Source organism: Populus euphratica, unplaced genomic scaffold (genome assembly GCF_000495115.2).
Source record: "Populus euphratica unplaced genomic scaffold, PopEup_1.0 scaffold1.1, whole genome shotgun sequence".
Classification (NCBI taxonomy): Eukaryota; Viridiplantae; Streptophyta; class Magnoliopsida; order Malpighiales; family Salicaceae; genus Populus; species Populus euphratica.
In genome coordinates this window covers 76,454-97,090 of record NW_011499845.1, presented here as the reverse complement: position 1 = coordinate 97,090, position 20,637 = coordinate 76,454, and the positions used below count along the sequence as shown (strand labels likewise).

Here is a 20,637-nt window from a genome sequence, read left to right as displayed (position 1 = left end):
TTGCCAGGCATACATACCTCGAAATCCCTTATGGAGACAAATAAACCGAACATGCTAGACATTTGATGTTCGGTACGAGATCGTCAAAATCCCCTCAATCAGCGCCTCGATTTTTCAGCGAAACCACCCGTTGATCACGCACGCGGTGAAGAAAAACAAAGTGCTATACCATGTAACCAGCTGATTAAAAGTTTCTAACTAGGTAGGTTGCTACGTGCAGCCAATCATCTCTACGACTCCTAGATTCTCCTGCCGAATTGAGAACAAACATGCGCACACCTCAAAAACAATCTGCACAGCACAACCTGCTTCACACCAAAGACATTTGTTGTGGGACCCCATGATCATGAACCCAACAAATCGAATTTAAACCAAGCAGTGTTCGAACATGCTGCCAGTTTGAGAAAAAGGGAAAGGGTTGAGGATTAGGGTACTGCTTACCATTGTTTAGACTCTGAATCCATCTGTTCTATGTACAATCCATAAACAAAATCTGCAACGCTGTACAGATAATAAACTACACGGTTGTCACGTGGTTGCATTGCCTATAAATGTATCTGTTAGTGGTTTTATTTGAAGTATCAGTACGTACGTTCTTCACTTCTTCTCTAGGAAAAAGATACTCCGATTGATTTAAACGTCCAAGTCGGATGTAATGCGTAAGGCGTTAATTAGGTCAACAAAATTACTGACCGTCACCGACCCAAACACAAAGAACAAATATGAAAAGCTGATAAATAAATAAATAAGTGGCATGGATATAGTTAGGAGGGGTGATCCGTACTTTTCATTTTAAACATTTAATAATTTTTTTTTCAACCTGCTTGGATACACCAGCCAGTTGGCTACAAGCTTGTGCATATTTTTTTTTTTTTAAATTAACGTGGGTGTCCAGGCCAGCTTACGCGCACCACGACTAATCCCACGGGCCCTGAAGTTAACGACCATGTAAACTTTCAGTGGCCATCATATGAGCAACCAAAGATTCGAACCTGAGACCACAGAGGGAGCAAACCCCTTAATCCCAAATCGTTACCAGTTGACCACCACCATATTTTATATTGATAGAGTGGTGGTGGTGGAGGCGATTCAGTCCTCCGGTCAAGGTTGATGCTGATGTCCATTGTCAGAATTCTGAGTTCTGACTTTGACCATTTCGTTGTTTCCAAAATCTTTTCATAATATTATCTATATACTGGAAGTTCATGGTGATGATAGCCCACGGACAGACACTTACTCCGCTGGTGGTTTGGTACTGTATACAGGCGGAGCTAAGATTAAGATTATTTAATAGAAGGGCAAAACTAATATATCAAGTTATAAATTTTTTTATACATGTGAACCAAATTGTTATATAAGAGAGAAATTAATGTATTAAAAAAATTGATATATAAAAGTAAATTTAACATAAAAAATGAAATTATTAGTTTTTTAAAAGGAAAACTTACACTAAATTAAAATTAAGTATGCACTCTTTAAAAATTTCACTTTGGCTGAAAGAATTGTGCCTAATTGTATAGTGAACCTTGTGATAATAAGATATATGTAAGAAAAAATTAATAATTTTGATGGCTTTGTTAAAAATAAAATATAAAAAAATTCAAGTATATTCAAAACAAACCTATAAAATATATCCAATTAATTAGAAAAACAACATTCACTGTAACAAGAAAAACAAATAATAAAACTAATAGATCTAGAATAAAAATAGTAGAATTATATATATATATATATATATATGTATATAAACCTCATTAAATTCTTAACTATCATAAAAAAATATTTTAAATCTGGTTTACTAATTACCTTGTTGTAATATAAATAATGAATTAATTGGTAGTTTTATTTTAATTTTTCTCTGTTTTATATTATTATATTTTTTTATTAGTATATTTTTTGGTCAGGATACTAGAGAAGGGAGATAGAGATACTGTAAAGAAAGGAAAGAAAATTAAAAAACATGATTTTTTTTTTGTACTTATAGGGAAAAAAAATTTTAAATTTCAAAATAACTAGTGAAATAATAATTTATTATTAGAAAGCTCATTACTTGTTACTTGTATTTCAATACTAAAAATATAATTTTAAAATATTTTGCAGGGTGTTTTGCAGGGCCCGGCTACTTCTTGCCACCCCTTAGTTCCGCCTCTGACTGTATATACTCGGTGTTCGTGCTTCCCAGCCATGCCAAGTCATTGACACGTAGCCCATGATTAATTTTTATTTTTTTCATGGTTGAAAAAACCGCACATAAATGAAGGCAGAAGCCACGTTAGCCACCCTGGAACGTGGCGTGCGTACGTGACATCCTTGCCTGAGTTTTATCTCCCCGTACGACTGCAAGCACGGGCGGAGGGGTGGGGACCTGACACTCTAAATTTTTGAAAAATACTGTCTAGTCCTTTATTCTTTTAGATATATCCCTCAATTTAATACATATTTTGCACCCACAAGCTCTCCCTTTATTATTGTATTTGTGAATTTTAGCTTCATTTTTTGTCCATATTAGCCTAATCCCGATATTATATTCCCCTTTTTGGATGCAACAAGAAGACTTCTAGTCACCATTTCTCTTGTAAAATCTCCATAATTATATAGTGATTTGGGCAGCCTTTTTTATATTGTGTATTTAAAATCAATTAATCTTTGATTTTGTACTTATAGGAATAATATATTTTCTCTTTTCATATTCCCCTTTTAACCTCGAGAGTTAATCCAAGCTTGACTGAACATGGCAAGGCGTGAAGGTTATTTGGGTAATGAGAGCGAGTTGCAGAGCAAGGTGGCTGATTATTATGGTCACTAACGACCTCCCTTCAAATTCAGACTTGGAATTCTGAGGACTGCACGACGCGCTCGTTAACTTCGTCGGACCCTCTCTCTCAGTCCATGTACGGTGTTTAGCTGTCTTTTGTCCCTTTTATATTACCCGACTTCTCCACGCGTGACAACACGCTCCGTCATATTTGGAATTTGGGTTTTTCTTCTAGTTTCTTTTCTCTTTGCACTTTCCCTGCCCTCCATGTGATTCAGCTATCTGTAATATAGATCATACAATTATTTCCGATGAAAAAACAGCTGGTAATTAATTACTTAAATTTTTTTAATTTTAATTGTTAATGAAAAACTCAATTTAAAAACTTAAAATGTGTAAGTGATGTCTATATATATATATATATCATTGTAATTTAAAAATTCAAGTGTTTAGGTAATCTCCAAAAAAGATTAAAAAAAAAAGTTAGGAAATCATTGATAAGAAAAGAAAATAAACTTTTTATAAAAGGGTTGGATGGAATAAAATATCTTAAATAAAGTATGAAATAAAATTTTATTTTTTCTGTGCACGACACTCAAATGTTATTTTTAATGCAAATTAAAGTTACCTTGTTTAATATAATTAGCGTTGTATTTGGCTTTAAAATGATATCGTGGAAAAAAAATTAACTATAAAAAACAGAGTAAAAAGATTAACGTATCAAATCTTTAAGTTGCAAATAAATATATTTTTGATATTGATTAAAAAAAACTCTGCCTTTATTTTTTCCCTTAATATACTATAAGTTGATAAAAAAAAAAAAAAAGGGAACAAAACATCAATGAGCGTTATGGACATTTACTAGGTTATCCTTTAGCTGGTAGATAACAGTAAACGGAAAGATGGATTAACGCAATGTTGACGCGCGCAAGGGCATGCAGGAGGAAAGATTCTCAGATCACGTTCTACCAACCATAATACATATGAGGCGTATCATACATTCTTAATTAATCGATGCGCGTAAGAGTGAGCGCGAGTAACTTAATTTACATCTCTCTACCGGTTCTGTAAAGTTATGTTTGGAAATTGTTTTATAGTATGTTTTTTATTTTAAAATATATTTAAATAATATTTTTATTTTATTTTTTAAAAATATTTCTGATATAAAAAATAAAAAATATTAATTTGAAATAAAAAATAAAAAAATTGAATTTTTAAATACTTTTAAAATATAAAAACAATCAAGCTCAAAATTAAAATTCTGTATATATCATTACAGTCCTAGATATCATCTTGTTTTTTAAAATGCAACGCCATTGTTTAGAATAATTTTTTTAAAAAAATCATTAAAATTGAATGGTTTAGATTTTACTACGGTTTGGTTATATTATTTTTTAAATAAATGCGACAGGTTTAATAAATATGATATCAACAAAAACAGAACATATTAAAAGCTAAGAATCCAGTCATTGGCCCAGAGATAAGATACAGAGGTTGTCTAATTAAAGAGAAGTGTGTCATTGATCGCTAAGTGATATTATGTATATATGTCAGTACTGTGATCACGTTGTTGATAGCCTCAGCGCCAGTTAGTCCATCTGTCTGCCTCTCTGTCTCCATTGTTTTTCTTGTATTCTTTTATTCCTTCACCACCCTGTACTCTTTCTCCTCCTCACTCTCCTCCTTATATTTCCCTCCCTCTCTTCTTCTCCCTTCTAAATATCCATTCTTGATCACAGACCACTCTATCTCTTGCCCGGAGCACAAAAAATTACACGTTTCGTCGTGAAACATAGATAAAAGTTTTGGTTTGGAGTATAGTGCGTCAAATTTATTTTTTTGCGCAGGGATCTAGTAAAAGAATGACAATGAGCAACAGTGTAGGGCAGTTTGGTGATACCACACTGACCAAAGTGTTTGTTGGAGGGTTAGCGTGGGAAACACCAAAAGAGGCCCTGAGAGAGCATTTCGAAAAGTATGGTGAGATCTTGGAGGCTGTGATTATTTCTGATAAAATCACTGGTAGATCCAAGGGCTACGGATTTGTAAGTTTTGGTTAATCTTCACTGTGATTTCACTACTGCATTTTCATTTTAGGGAAATAAAGATCATTACTGTCAATTACTACTGTTTTTCTAATGCTAGCTCTGGTGATTGTATTAATCAATTAGGTTACGTTCAAGGAGGCTGGAGCGGCAAATAAGGCTTGCGAGGATGCTGCGCCCATCATCAATGGCCGCCGTGCCAACTGCAACCTGGCTTCCCTTGGTGCACGCCGCCCCAGGTCTTCAACACCGGCCCCTCCTCAACAAGGTATGGATATTTAAACGTATGTCTGTAAACATGTACCTTGAAAAGGAATATTTCCTTTTCAGGTACATGGAAATTAAGAAGAAAGAGAACAAAGTCGGATCCTTGTACACACGGAAAGTCACATAAGCTTGATAAATTTGGCAAACTAAAAATACGACGAACTTCTGATGTATCGTATTATCACTTACTATATATAAGTAATTTACAAAACCACTGCATTAATTTCAAATATTTCATATCAACAACAAATTTTGGTATAATTTTCCAATTAATTAATTTGTATAAACTTACTCTTCATCCAAAGGCAAAAAGCACCATGGTACACGCATAAAAACGAGAAATAAATCTCCAACACACAATGGGATGTTAGTAAACATGAGCATCATGTATAGCTTGCTAATATATGTAATTAAATTTAATCATGAAGGACCTAACATCATCGCTGGACCGAGGTCCACGCCAGCAGCGCCAGCAAATCAAATCCAGTGGTATTATCCGGCAGGGTCAGCTGCAGCGTCACCATTTCACCATCAGCATCATCAAGCCGTTCCTTTTTATGGGTAATCCAGTTTGTATGGCTTCATGGCTCTTAATTTTGTGGCATGAAATGAGAAGATGGACTTTGCCTTATGCTATAGTTACCTCTTAATTTCAGATACTCTCCTGCTTACATTGCCACAGATATCAGTTACAATCATGTAAGTGGTTCTACACTCTTATGATGATTTATGAATAATCATGCAAGTTGATAAAATCCCAGTAATTAAATTAGCTTCGTAGGTATTTAGCCTCTAATAAAATTACAGTATCGTACTTAAATATTGATCATGATCTAAAAATTCAGTTAATTGATGAGATATCTGTTTAAATTTTGAGTTGATTTCTCAAATTTAAAATAATTTCTCTCTAAACCAACAGAGAAACTTTCTGAGAATCAATCATCAAAATAAAATCCCCCCTTCTCATTAGTCTTACAATTCTTATGAGCTGAAGTAGTATTGCTGTGATGGATGGTCCACAGAAGCTTAGCTACACTGGCGGGCCCTACATGAATGGGCATTTCTCCCAGGTGTATCCAGGGCAAGCTATGGTGGGTGCTAATACATTGATGCCAATGTACCCTCTTTATCACGTCCATCAATCACAAGCGCTGGGCCTACCTGCTGCCCACATCTTCCCACCAAACGCGGCTGGTCCGATGACAACGGTCCCAACTATCATGTCCAAAACCCCATCGATTGCTCCTCCTAACGCAGGTACATACACTTTCATACACGTTAGCTGTACACGATGATTGTACAGCCCCTCGTGTTTGCTTCACATGGTAACGTGATCAACCTTAGTCAATGTAAACAAAAGAATCATTGCATCCCGTGCCTACGGATTGAGTGGGGCCCCCTTACAACTGGCATGCTAGAAACTCACGTGACAAGAAGACCAAAATGCCCTCTTTGACAACCGCATGCTAGTTGGTGTTTACAGTAACAAATTGATCGTAGTCGTTAAAGAATTTATAAGTTTTGTTTGATTCGATGTCACTTGCCACCTCATGCTTCTTGAAGAATTTAATTTGACTGACCGGCTTGTCGTTTCTGATTAGCGGTTACGGCAAGCCAAAAAAATAAAATATTTGCCGTACTTTGGTTGCAGTGGTTCATGTTTGGAATAGTTAAAAAGAAATTCAGTTTTGGCACGTCGGAGATTTATTAGAAAAATGTATAAGAATTTAAAAGGAGAGAGAGATGATAAGGTTAGTGTATACGAAGGGGATTCAGACAGACAAAAATCGACGCCATCTGAGAGTAGCGGAGTGAGGCTAAAGCGATGTTTGGCCTTGAAGATTAACTGTATTATTGAGAATTTTTTATTTTTTAATTTAAAATTATTATTTTAGAAAATAACATTTATCACCTTCACAAACATGCACGGATTCTACATATAATAGCAGCGTTGGTGGCGTCATGCTCAACGTCTCCTTGAATATACCTTGAATTATTATTATTTTCGTAGTTTTTTATTATTATATATAGCAGCGTTGGTGGCGTCATGCTCAACGTCATGCCCAATGGAGACCATATGATAAAAATATAAACTGATGTTACAAAGACAGTTTGCTTGGCTGTCGAATAGGTACGGTTGGCACAGGTGAAGGCCTTAAAAGGGTTGGATAAGAGGGAGGCACTTAGTTGGCAATAACGAGAGGAGAAGAGAGTAGCTGCTGCAGAACAACGTTATTATCAGATCTGTTGCGGCTCTTCTTTCCAATTATTTTTTATTTTTTTTATGATTCTTAGGTGTTTGATAAGATTCTTTCATTCTCTAACAACTCAGCTTGAGCTGTGAACTATTAGCATTAACAAAAGTCATGTGTGTTTGCCCATGTCTCATGGCTTGCTTTTGATGGCTTCAATGAACTTTTCCACTTTAAAAGCATGGCGCACGTTCATATAACTTGTTGCCCCTCACCATCCCTCGGGATTCTTAGCATGATGTTTGTATATTATAGTCTTCTATAACAATGCTCTCGGGCTGTCTATTATACCGAGAAATTCAGCCTACGACCAAAATATAAACCGTGAATTTACTTTACAAAGCAGCCATCTTTTCCTTCAATGAATGCTAAGTAATTACAGACATAATTTTATAAAAGCACATCACTGACTCATCATTTTTTTTTAGATTAACGTGGGTGTCTAGGTTAGCTTGCGCGCAGCACGACTAATTCCATGGATCCTGAAGTTAACGACCATGTAAGCCTCCAGTGGCCATTATATGAGCAACCAAGAACTCAAACCCGAGACCACAGAAGGAGCTAACCCTTTATCCCAATTTCTTACTACTTGGCCACCATCTAGATGGTTTCACTAACTCATCATTGCACTGAAGAGAAGTAGTGGGATAAAAGTTCAATGCTACTGGAAGGATTTTTGTTTTGTTTTGGATAATAGGTATTATAGCTGATATTCCTGCAATCAGTTTAATAAGTAAGTTATTTTATGGCTTCAATTCTGGATTGGATTCATCCATTTAGCAATAAGATTGGCTTCAATTCTGGATTGGGTTCATCCATTTAGCAATAAGATGGATTGAGTTATAGACATTAAAGTGTAAGAACTCAATAGAATCCCTCATCGAATTAGACATAAAAAAGAGAGTGCTGATAAGTTATTAATTATCGTTATATTTTGTTCATATAAATGACAAAATGAATTCTATTTTATGGATTATATTCTTTTGATATTTTAAATATCTCAAAAAATTTCATTACACTCTTTTTGGGATATGCTTGCAAAAACAATAATATCTTATCTATAAATATTGTTAGAAAAAAAAAGGAATTATTCAATATTTTTCATTTTTCTTGATAACACACACGGGTGTGTATTATATTTTTCTATACCTATTAAACCTTCCTCTCTTTATTATTTTATTTATTTTATTGTCTCAATTTTATTTTAGAAGTTCTATTTGCTCAAAAAAAATCTCCTTTCTTTTTTGTTATTTTTTATTTAAAAAACAGAATTATATGTACAAATTATACATATAAAAACAAAAAACAAATTATAATAAAATTGGAAAAAATAAGAAAATAAAAATAGGAATCCTTAACTAATAATATTAAGAATTATTAACATTTAATTTTAAATGGTGCAACTCATTTTATCAGGCTCTAGATTTGCTTCTTAGAGGTTAGTAATTCGAGTTTTATAAATCTCTGAATCACTATAAATTTATATGATCGTTAATTTTAAGACCCATAAGAATAACTGAAGTATATACAAAGTGATTTAGATACTTATATTAATAATAAAAAAATTATTATCATTTGGACACAAGGGAATGAGAAACTTTTTTGTTTGTAATGAAGACTAAAATTACAAGTAGAAGAATATTCTTTATAATATTTTGTATTTTTTATTTAAAGTTTTCTCTGTTTAATTATCTTATGTTTAATTTAAAAATTTAATTGAATTTGATACTATTAAAATAGAAAAAAAAGGCTATGAATAAATTATATCATGGCTAAATATGTAAATAATTACATAACGGCACCACTCTAATTTAAATTAGAAAAGAGAGGATAAAGTTAAATAGTCTTCTACAACAATGCTTGGGCTGTATGTTATACCAAGAAATTCAGCCTATAACCAAAATATAATGCGTGAATTTATTTTACAAAGTAGCCATCTTCCTTTAATGAAGTGTCAAATAATCATATCTATATGTAACAAAGTTATGAAATAAGGTTTCAGACATAATTCTATACAAGCACATCACTGACTCATCATTGCAGGGATTTGATCAGACTCTCATCTCCGATCCGACCTTGCAATATTAGACCGGAAGAAAATTTCAGGGAAAAAACCAACCAGGCCAACCCAACAGGGATTCATAGTTCTCATACAAAGCCAGCACTGGCACGCAGGGCACAGCAAGCGCTGCTATAAGTGCTCTCACAGAATGCCATGTCATGTTGACAGACAAATTTTTTATTAAAGCATCGCTTTAAAAAATAAGAAGCAGAATAAAATAAAAATCTCGTGGAAAAGGGCTGGTGTCGGGTCTTATACCAGTTATAGGAACAAATCACTGATGTTTATCTGTAATTTTCTAAACTTTTTCTCGTGATTAACTGTGAATTTGTTTGACACTGCATTTGTTTTTGAAAAAAAAAATTAAATATTTTTATTTTAAATTAAATATTTTTTATTTTTTAAAATTATTTTGATATACTAATCTTATAAATAACTTTTTAAAAAATAAAAAATATTATTAATATACTTTAAAAAGTAATTATAATTATACTTTTAAACATGCTATATAAACATGTTATATAGAATTTTTCATCGAGAGTTAGTTTTATCAAACCATTCAAGATAATTTTGTTTTATATAAATTAAAGTTCCATGCGATGACCTAAAGGTGCTTGGAACAATGTTTCAATCAGAATTTTTTAAAAATTTAAAATTTAATTATTAATTTAATATACTAATATAAAAAATAAAATTTAAAAAATTTAAAAATATTATTTTAATATATTTTTAAATAAAAAATATTTTTAAAAATAATTTTTACAACTCTTTCAAACATGCTAATTTAGCTTTTTAAAATAGCATTTTGGATCGGAGATGCGCTAAGAACTGGAGGTGCCTTCGAGCCCATCCCTGCGGTTGTTTCCTGGGTGGATCATAGAAAATGCCGATATAATGTGGATACGATGGACTCTTTGGAATCTGGTATTTGGGCCACCAATCAGAGAGGTGATCTTGGCTCTGAATACAACACAATACAAGAACAACAGTAAAGTTTATGCTGTGCCCAGATCATAACTCGGGCCCAACAAAAATAAATCTGGGCACCATATGTTAGATAATGGGCCGAGCTTAACTGGGCTAATGGAATCTTTTCTGGGTCCGAGGCACTATATTAAATTCGGTTTTCCTTGCTTTCCCTTCTTTTAAATTAATCCATTATCATGGTGCATTTAACCGGGACACAACTGCTGAACTCTCTCTCTGGAAACACAACTGGGTATTTGTCCTGTAAAATTATCGTTGTGCTGTCTTAATTATGGAAAACGGTCTGATTCCCAACATGGATTCATTCCCTTGTCTCAAGTTTCAACCCAGCCATGTAAGGAATCAACCATCATCTTGTTCCGAAATGAACCGTTATGACTTCCAACTTCCGAGCACGGTTCCATAAAAATCCAGCTTCGCTGAAATTATACAACAATCGTCTGAAATCGGGCAAGATTTTAACGATTCCATCGACTTGGAGTGCCAATCTCCTTTCAATTTTTGTATGCGAGCTGAATAGCTGAGGATGATTTGGAAATCAAGATTTTATCAACACCGTGGTTTGACCAAAAAATAGAAAGAATCGATCCATCATCTTCATCGGGGAAGAAGCACATTACTTCCAAATCCCAGCGAAGTTTCCATGTTTTTTTTTTGTTTTTTTATTGGTAGAATAAAATCCCAGCGAAGTTTCCATGTTTTTTTTGGTTTTTTTATTGGTAATGCTAGAATTACTTATATATATTTTAACTAATTATACGAATTATAAAATAAATAATTATATAAATATTAATAATTCTAATATTTATAAGATCTATAAAGAATAAATTTATTTAAGTATATTATTCTTTATTTTAAAAATATTTTTTAAATATAATTTTTTTATTTTAAAAATTTATTTTTATAATATTTTAATGTATTATATAAAAATAATATTTTAATATTTTTTTAATATTTAAAAAGAACTTAAAAATAATAGCTGTTATATTTTCAGACACCAAATGAACCAGACAAACACGACCTTGAAATTTTGAAACGTGTTGCTTTACTATTTTTTCGAGTTTTTTTTTTTTCACTTGTATATTCTTTCTTGTCAGTTGCCACGAATGCAACGTATAAAGTAAAAGATGCAGGGAGACTTTAAGAAATCTTCTTGGCCCCGGTTATAAGTGTACACTCCTCGTGAGAGACTACCCATACCAAGGACACCGTGTACCTGTAGTTCATGTCAGAACTCGAAAAATGAGCAGAGAGCAACTCAATTATACACGTGGTGTTTGCTTCTGTGTTGAAAACATAGTTTTGACACCGTATCTTACCGACGGGTAACATGGAACCAGCTGATCTAGTATTGAAACTAAATTAAATAAAAAAATAATAAAAATTGATAAATTGATCGATAAGATCTGATCAAAAATTAAATTATAATTTTTTAATTTTTTATTAAGAGAATAACATTTTAATTTAAAAAAATGATGTTGATGATTTGATAATTCAATTAAAATTAGAAATTCGGGCTTTGGATTCAACCATGTCTTGAAAATAGTATAAAAGATGTTTGGCGTACGAACGGGTTGATTGATTTTGATTTGCTTCTGATCTTACAATTTTTTTTTTTTAATACCAAAACAGGATCTTCACCTTCCCGATGTGTTATGTGCGTTGCATTGGGGTGTTATGTAATTTTCAAAGATGTTTTTTTTTTCTTAAAATACAATAACTTAATTTTTTCTAGTATTTAGCTTTGTGACTAATCATTCTTAAAATATTTTTTTAAAAAATATATTATAATAATATATATGTTTTATTTTTTAAGTTTATTTTTAACATTAGTAAGTAAAAATAATCTAATAGTAAAAAATAAAACAAAAAAAAATTATTTAAAAAGAAAACATGGCCACGTCAGACAATCAAACCTTAAACATGGAAAAACAAATAAACTCTTAAGCCAAATCTTTTTTAAATATAAAAAACTTGCTTTAATTAATTTTTTTTATTTGGAAATTACGTGCTGACTCAAATTTACATATTATATTATAGTAATAATTATTTTTTAAAGTGTTTTTATTTTAAAAAATATTTTTTAAAAAATTATTTTTTATATCAACAAATCAAAATAATTTAAAAAATAAAAAAAAATTAAAACAAAAAAAAATTAATTTAAATTTTTATAAAAACACTCTTCAACCATCAAAATAAATAGAATTGATAGTTTTCTGTTTCTAATAAGAGGAATGGTGTCGTTGAGTGTTTTGATTTTTTAATTTAATATCAGTCATTTATATCTCTCCTCAAAGGAAAGAGTACATTGAGGGTGCAAATAATTCTCTCAAAAGAATAATAATAGTCTGCCCGAGATTCCCTTCGCTCCTTTTGCTGCATAAACTGGGCTGCGAAAAAAGCATGTAGATTCTTAGAGCAATTTTGAAGATTGACGATCCAGTTGGTTATAACAAGTCAATAACCTGAAGCTTTGTTCTTCTTTCCCCAGAAAGAGGAGGATTGCTAGCAAGCAACAACGTATCAGGGTGGAACAGTTATTTGTAACCAAAAAACAAAAGGTGGAATAATCCTGTAAAAGAAGTGAAATAATTTTTGTTTTTTTTAAATATATTTGTTTTAAAAAATATTAAATTAATATTTTTTTTATAATTTTAATGTCGATATAAAAAATTTCTCTACACGTGTTCGAAAATCACCAGACTGTCAAATTCCACATGTCACCAACAAAGTTTCTCATCCCTCACTGATGGAAAATGGAAGAAAAGCCTGTTGAGAGTGCTGACCAGTCAGTGAAAAAGGACAAGAACCCAATGTACTCGGGCTTTGTTTACTTCTCTTAAAAATCACTTAAAAGGAAGCCTGACTTATGATCACACCCAAACACTGCCTTCTTTTTCTTCTCTCTCTCTCTCGCTCTCCAAAAACTGGAAACCCCCGCAATCCCCTGGCTTCCACTCCTTTAAACAAGATCTAAAGAGGTAAACACATAATCTTAAAAAAAATCACTCGTTTTGTTCTTTAATATCTTTTTTCTTAGTTACACGGCTTGATTTCTATTTTTCTCTGTTTTAGGGATTATCACCCGATTTCTTTTTTTCTTTTTGATTTAAAATTTCGGTTCTTTATAGTAAAGAAAGGTTATTTTTTGGATCTTGAAATTGACCCAGGTACTGTTTTCAATGGATGAATGCAAGAATGAGAGTGTTTCCGCAAGGAATGTTGCGGAATTATCGACTGTGAGTGTTAGTGAACATGTAGATAGTGGTGATAGTGAGAAAACCACTACAGCAACGACTCCAGTTATTGTTGGCTCTGTTGCCAGTGAGGAGGGTCAGGGTAAGATTGAGTGTTCTTCTGGTGAGGATGTGATGGCAAAGGAAGTAGGTTCTTGTAATGGAGATGAAGTAATGGTTGAGAGGTCTTCCAATGAGGGTGTTGATGGTGGGTGCACACGTGACTTGTGTGATGGAGGTGGTGGGGAAGCAAGGAAGGAAACTGCTGGTGGTTGTGGTTGTGCCGAGGGAGATGCAACACATTCAGATGGTGGTGGTGTAGCTGGTCAATCAGGGACACATGAGGATAGGGATTCTGGTGTTGATCCATCAAACTCAGGATTTGAGTCTTCTCGGTCTGCAGAATCTGAAGAAGGGAAACCAGTTGAGAGTGGGGAGAAGGGGAGGGAAGTCAGTGGAAACAGCAGCAAGGCTTCACCTGAAGTTCAGGAGATGAGGGTTGAGAGTGAGGTTGGACAGTCTTCTAAGGTAGCAGAATCTGAAGGAGAAGGTAAAGCAGTAGGGGGTGGAGAGGAAGATATGGAGGTCGGTGGAAATGGTGATAAGACTTCATCTGAAGTTGGGGTTGCAGATGCTGACGCTCATGTTCAGAGTGTGGAAAATGCAAGTGGTATTGATGGGGAAACCCAAGTTGTGGTGGAAGAAGTAGCATATGTTACACCGGAGGAGAGTTTGAAAAGGGAATTGGCGGAGGAAGGTGTTGAGGGAGAAAAGATTGATGCAAGCCAGAAGGTGACTTCTCAAGAAATTGGGCTGTCAGAGAATGAATCTCAGGATCAAAGAGCTGAAAATGGTGCGGGATGTCCTTCTGTGGTAGTAGGTGCTTCAGTTGGTGAAACCCAAGTTGTAGAGAAATCTGAATTGGTTGAGGAGGCTGCTGGGAAGGCTGAGGATAAAGATGACAATGTGAACGATGCATTTCAAGATTCAGAGACATTAGAGGTGGGTGTTTTGCATGACAGAGTGTGGAATTCTGGAACTGAAACTGCAGTGTTGGCTTCTCCATCAACCGTGGAAGATACAAGTGTAGAGACCGAAGTTATTGAGGAAGTTGCTGTGCTGCCAAATAATGAAGGTTTAGATCCAAAGGTTGAAGCAAGAAGGAGTGACGCTCTGGAAAGAGCACTTGCTGGTAATTCGGAGGGGCTTATATCAACTTCTGAAGGATCATCAGTTTTACCAGAAAAAGACGGCCTTGCCAACCCAGACTCCAAATTGTTGGATAAACAAACTCCAGTTGCTGATGAAGGGAGGGTTGCATCAACTGACTACGAAAACATCACATGTCCCAACACCGAAGGTATGGACACTGATGGTTTTAGTGAAAGTTTTTATTTTTCAGTGGAAGAACTGCAGGGAAAATCCGAGACAGCTAATGGGAGCACTGAAAATGGCTATAATGTATGTGCAGATTCAGAGTCTTCGTATCAGCCAGCTCAAGTAGTTGTAGGAGCTGGAGTTGTAGCTAAGGAAAACATTGTGCTTCTTAATCCTGTAAAGAGTAAAAAAGTGATAACTGAATGCTTAGTTGATGATGCTGAAGAAGCTGGTCTACATAAAGAGCAAGTGATAACAGTTTCGCAACAGCAGAAAGCTGATATTGTTAGTGGAAGCACTGAAACAAGGACTAAGACAGAATGTGGAGGGATGGAAATTGATGTCGAGGTGGCTTTAACAAACAATGTTGAGGTTTTGATCTCACACGCTGATGTTCCAGTTCCTTCTTTAAAAGATCAACAGTTGAAGGCTGAGGAAGGCTCAGGGAAAAGTGCATCTTGTCATCCTGCTCATGCTCATGCTTATTCATTCGAAGAGCAACTGATGGAAGGTCAAGAACAGGCTACTTATGTCGAAGAGCTTGAAGGGGAGAAGAAAAGGGTAGAAGAACAGAGCTCACAGGTTGAAACAGTATCTGGGATCACAGAGTTTGATACTCGGCTCATGGATGGAGGAGAAAATGTCATAGCAAGCAATGAGGAAGCTTTGAATCCCAAAACTGAACTCAAGGAGCTTGCTGAAAACGATCAGCAATTAAAGTTTGCAGAAGGTTTGGATGAGGGTGCATCTCATGGTCATTTTGAGATGGATTCGCATGTGGGGCAAGAAATGACAATTGAAGAAAATTTTCTTGATTCTGAACAGGTTGATTTACTAGAAGGGAAAGAAATGGAAGTTGAAGAACAGGATACTGACAATGAACAACTGAACAGCATCGAGGAGAAATCTGCTAAATTGACAGCTTCAAAGCCTGGAAGCTCAGAGAAAGCAGATCAGGCTTGTTATCTACTGCCACCAGATAATGAAGGCGAGCTTTCTGTATCAGATTTGGTCTGGGGTAAAGTAAGGAGCCATCCTTGGTGGCCTGGCCAGATATTTGATCCATCGGATGCCTCCGAGAAAGCAATGAAGTATAATAAGAAGGACTGCTATTTAGTAGCATACTTTGGAGACCGAACATTTGCATGGAATGAAGCATCTTTGCTAAAACCTTTCAGGTCACACTTTTCTCAGGTTGAGAAGCAGAGCAATTCTGAAGTATTCCAGAATGCTGTTGATTGTGCTTTGGAAGAAGTTTCAAGACGAGTGGAGCTGGGTCTGGCTTGCTCATGTGTGCCGAAGGATGCTTATGATGAAATCAAATTTCAGGTTCTTGAAAGTGCTGGAATCCGGCCAGAGGCAAGCACACGAGATGGTGTTGACAAAGATACAAGTGCTGATTTGTTTCAACCAGATAAATTAGTGGGTTATATGAAAGCATTAGCGCAGACTCCAGGCGACGGGGCTAATCGATTGGAGCTTGTGATTGCAAAGTCTCAGTTGCTGGCCTTCTATCGTTTGAAAGGTTACTCTGAACTGCCTGAATATCATTTTTATGGAGGGTTGTTGGAAAAGTCAGATACTTTAAGATTTGAGGATGAAGTGATTGATCATGCATCGGCTGTTTATGAGGATCATGGGCAAATTTCATCTGGTGAGGAGATTTTGCAAACACAAAGAGGCTCTTCTCGCAAATGCAAACATAATTTGAAGGATTGTATCAGTCCTAGGAAAAAAGAGAGAAACTTGTCTGATTTGATGGGTGACTCGTGGGATTCTTTGGATGATGAAATTGGGTCTGATGGCAAAGCAAACAATAAATTAGTTTCTCCATCTTCTGGCAAGAAAAGAAAAGGCACCGATACCTTTGCTGATGATGCATCTATGACAGAAGGGAGGAAGACCATATCTTTTGCAAAAGTGTCTTCGACCGCAACTCTTCCCAAGCCTTCCTTCAAGATTGGCGAATGCATTCAAAGAGTTGCTAGCAAAATGACCGGGTCTCCTTCTATCCTGAAGTGTAATAGCCAGAAGGTAGAAGGAAGCATTGATGGCCTCACTGGGGATGGATCTGATGATACTTCATCAGTGCATCCTGAGGATGCTGAGATAAAGAAAATGATTGTTCCAACAGAATACTCGTCACTTGATGAATTGCTATCACAGCTTCACTTGACAGCACAAGATCCCTCGAAAGGCTATGGTTTCTTGAACATCATCATTAGCTTCTTCTCTGATTTCAGGAAATCGGTGGTTATGGACCAGCATGATGAAGTAGGTGGTAAGAGGAAAACTTCCCATTCTTCTGTTGGTTTTCCAGAAACATTTGAATTCGAGGATATGAATGACACATATTGGACAGACCGTGTTATTCAAAACGGTTCTGAAGAGCAACCACCACGTAAAAGTAGGAAAAGGGATAATCTTTTTGTGCCTGTTGTTCTGGATAAACCCAGCGGTAGGTCAAACTCTAGGAAACGCTATTCTGATAGCAGTTATGATGTATCATCCCAGAAACCAGTTGGTTATGTGGATGAGAAGGCCCCGGCAGAGCTTGTAATGCATTTCCCTGTGGTGGATTCAGTTCCTTCAGAAATAAGCCTAAATAAGATGTTCAGGCGCTTCGGACCACTAAAAGAATCGGAGACAGAAGTTGATAGGGATACTAATCGTGCCAGAGTAATTTTCAAGAGATGTTCAGATGCAGAAGCTGCTTATGGGAGTGCTCCAAAGTTCAACATTTTTGGTCCAATTCTTGTGAATTACCAGCTCAACTACACTATATCTGTTCCATTTAAAACTCCACCACCAATCCTAGATGAGGAAGATGTAACTCTTTTTCTTCAATATTGAAGTCAATCTGGTTTGATACCCAGGTAAATATTCGCAGCTGGATGGTAATTTCCTACTGTATTAGGAATGCCTTTTCCATACGGTTTATTGGTAGAGCTTAATTTACTTAGAACCGTTTAGCTAATTTAGGACAAATAATGACTTAATCATGATTCACAATTATTTTGAGATAAATTCATATGTTCGTAGTATATATATATATATAAAGAAAGTACCATTTATATCTAAACATCTCATTAGAGTAAAATATCCTTATTTTTTCCCCTCAAATTTCCTTATTATTATCTAATTCCAAATAGAGATAGAATTCATAGCAGGGCAAACCTCTTTTTTATCCAGATGTATTACCTGGCTTTCCCAACAAAAATAGGAGGCATAGATCAAATTTCCTAATTATTCTACAGTATTACTTTACTACTCCTTCTGTTTTGATGCTGGTACATCTTCTATTATTGCCTGCTATTGTGGTTTTTTTTTTTTTCCGACTTAACCGTTTTCCTAGTATTTGAAACCAAGTAACTCCATGCTATTTCTTAGTAGAAAAAGAGCTCACAGGTATTTCCATACATGCCCTCCTTTATTTTACAAAACAGCAATATTTCAACAAATCATTTGGTGTACAAATGTATTTTTTAAATAATAAATTAATTTCCAATTAGCCAAATTATACACTGCCAAAATTACTGGTATTATCGAATATTTGAATTTGTTCAAGAGCGGAGGGTGCCTGGAAACCAAGAACTTTTGCGGGGGGTGGGCGGGGGCGGTAGACATCTTGATTTCTGGGATTGGCAAGTCTCGGGAGTCTGGACCTCTTGGATGGAATGATGCATTTGTGCTTGAGCGTGCATGCCTTTCATTGGTTGATATGCTCTCTTAATGAAGTTGTTAATACTGATCTCCTGCCAAGAATTTGAAATGTCCTGAAAGTTCTCCTTTTCAAAAAATTAGAAACGTTTTGAGGAAACGTAAGTACTTCAACACTGTGGAGATTAACTAGTCTGTCACTGCTGTAGGATGCCGTAACAGGATTTGTATTGCTCCTCCTCACTTGTTTGGCTTCCTTAGTTATCTGAAGTGCTGCTTTTATATACTATTCAATTTTTATGATAGGAGATGGCTGGTGTTGAAAATACATGCAGACACAACATAGCTGCTGGTTATGTCTGGCCTATACTTCACCAATGAGTTCGCTGGAAAAGTTACGAGGCTAACAAGTTATCCGTGCTGCTGATGTTTGGCATATATTCAGCAGACGGGTTTGCTGATGAAGATAACCAGACTAATAATAAAGTATTTTGCTGTATCATCCACTTGAGGTTCACTTGACTGTCCTGAGCACGGTGGCAGAAGGTTGCCTTGTTAAAAAATCTCAATAGCTTCAGCTTATGCATTTTAAAGCAGCTTGTTAGCGGATCGTAGGTAACTTTCTTGATGAGTAGGAGATTCGATCATGGAATCATGCTGCATGTTCTTCGTTTATGGTTGGTCGGTCCGCATGTCAGGTAGAACGACTTTCCTTCAATATGAAACTGCGAGAAAAGGAGAACACTTTTGTTCATAAGCTGAACGCGCTGGCTGTTTAGAATGCTATATTTGGCAGGTAGCCGAGTCCATCGCCTTTTTCCAGTGCTCGCCTGAAAGAAGCGTTGGCCTTGTTCTTTGTTTGATCATTCGGCATGTGTAGCACAAAGTTCAGTAAAAGATCAATTCTCTCTCTCTCTCTCTCTCTCTCTGTCTGTCTGTCTATTTGGCTAGTTCAAAAGTCTCTCACAAGAATTGATATGTATCATGATCAAGGTAATTACAAGAACCATCAAGGAATGAGACCTTGGAGTAAATTGATTATCATATCGGCTGCAACAAATCGTTCGCAATTTTGACAGGTATCATGCCGCTTTATACAATGGGGCGATGATGAGGTCACTAAAGCTGCTGAGATGCACCAGTAAGACACGGTAGCCTCTAAGCCAATTGTTTTATAAAGGGGGTTTGTATAACTGCGAGAGAGGTAGAACACTTTCAATCAAAAGCTGAACTTGTTTCCAGGACACCAGTTAGAAATTGTTGTCGTTTTTACTGTTGGATTTTTACTGATATGTAAGGGTGTGAAGAATTTTAATTAAATCTTTAATAAACACAATGAAAAAGCCTTCTTTTATATATATATATATATATAAAATCAATATTCTTGTAAAGAGGCCATAAGAAAATGACAGTTCTCGGTGTAAAAAACATATAAAAGGACTGGTCAAAATTAAAAAAAGAACAAAAAACAATCTTTCACAAACAATATACAGAGCTACTAGGACAAGATCTACATTACCCGATAATAGAACAAAAAAGTCAGAGAAGAGAGGCACCAAAGCTGAGAATCTATGTGCATGAAATGGAAATTGTTTGCCAGCAGTTTCAAAATCTTGTACAGATGCATAACAACTAAATGGAAAAAACACAGAATAAAAAAAATAAGGTGTCTAAATACAAAAAATAAAATTAAATTAAAAGCATGCAGACCATGTAGCTAATAAGTTGCTGAAAACCAATAATTGAAAAACCTGGTGCTAAAAAATCACTGCATCAAAATGGGATTGTCATATTTTTAGAAAATTTCAGCAGCGGTGTGTCTAGGGCGGTGCTCCGTCCAGCAGATTTTCCAACTGCGGCTGGACACGAGTTTTATTATGGGGTCCACATGCTTAAGCTCAGGTTCATTTAAGCCACCAAACAATGGCACAACTGTGTTTAGGAGAAAAAACAAAAGCCACCGCACTTCCAAACACCTGCGTTTAAGGTTGGTTTG

General features: G+C 35.2%; 2 protein-coding genes across 6 annotated transcripts; both read left to right on the top strand.

The window, feature by feature from the left end:
* Positions 1 to 4,297: 4,297 nt before the first annotated feature.
* LOC105130692 (RNA-binding protein 24-like) lies at positions 4,298 to 7,519 on the top strand. Of its 3 annotated transcripts, XM_011035216.1 has the most exons (7): positions 4,300 to 4,800; positions 4,927 to 5,068; positions 5,496 to 5,628; positions 5,724 to 5,766; positions 6,090 to 6,324; positions 7,179 to 7,216; positions 7,428 to 7,519. In XM_011035216.1, the coding sequence occupies exons 1-6, from the start codon at positions 4,618 to 4,620 to the stop codon at positions 7,196 to 7,198; spliced, it is 756 nt and encodes a 251-aa protein (XP_011033518.1). In that variant the 5' UTR covers positions 4,300 to 4,617; the 3' UTR covers positions 7,199 to 7,216; positions 7,428 to 7,519. The 3 variants fall into 3 exon arrangements, with proteins under 3 accessions (XP_011031987.1, XP_011033518.1, XP_011032750.1); XM_011033685.1 differs by having other exon boundaries at positions 4,298 to 4,800; positions 7,199 to 7,501; XM_011034448.1 differs by having other exon boundaries at positions 4,301 to 4,800; positions 7,179 to 7,501.
* A 5,648-nt stretch (positions 7,520 to 13,167) lies between these two features.
* Positions 13,168 to 19,560, top strand: LOC105129100 (uncharacterized). Of its 3 annotated transcripts, none has more exons than XR_843151.1 (4): positions 13,168 to 13,349; positions 13,539 to 17,857; positions 18,550 to 18,802; positions 18,948 to 19,560. XR_843151.1 is itself a non-coding variant. In XM_011032543.1 (4 exons), the coding sequence occupies exons 2-3, from the start codon at positions 13,551 to 13,553 to the stop codon at positions 17,832 to 17,834; spliced, it is 4,173 nt and encodes a 1,390-aa protein (XP_011030845.1). In that variant the 5' UTR covers positions 13,169 to 13,349; positions 13,539 to 13,550; the 3' UTR covers positions 17,835 to 17,857; positions 18,948 to 19,560. The 3 variants fall into 3 exon arrangements, 2 of the variants coding, with proteins under 2 accessions (XP_011029709.1, XP_011030845.1); XM_011032543.1 differs by lacking the exon at positions 18,550 to 18,802 and having other exon boundaries at positions 13,169 to 13,349; positions 13,539 to 14,964; positions 15,076 to 17,857; XM_011031407.1 differs by lacking the exon at positions 18,550 to 18,802.
* The last annotated feature ends 1,077 nt before the right edge of the window (positions 19,561 to 20,637 follow it).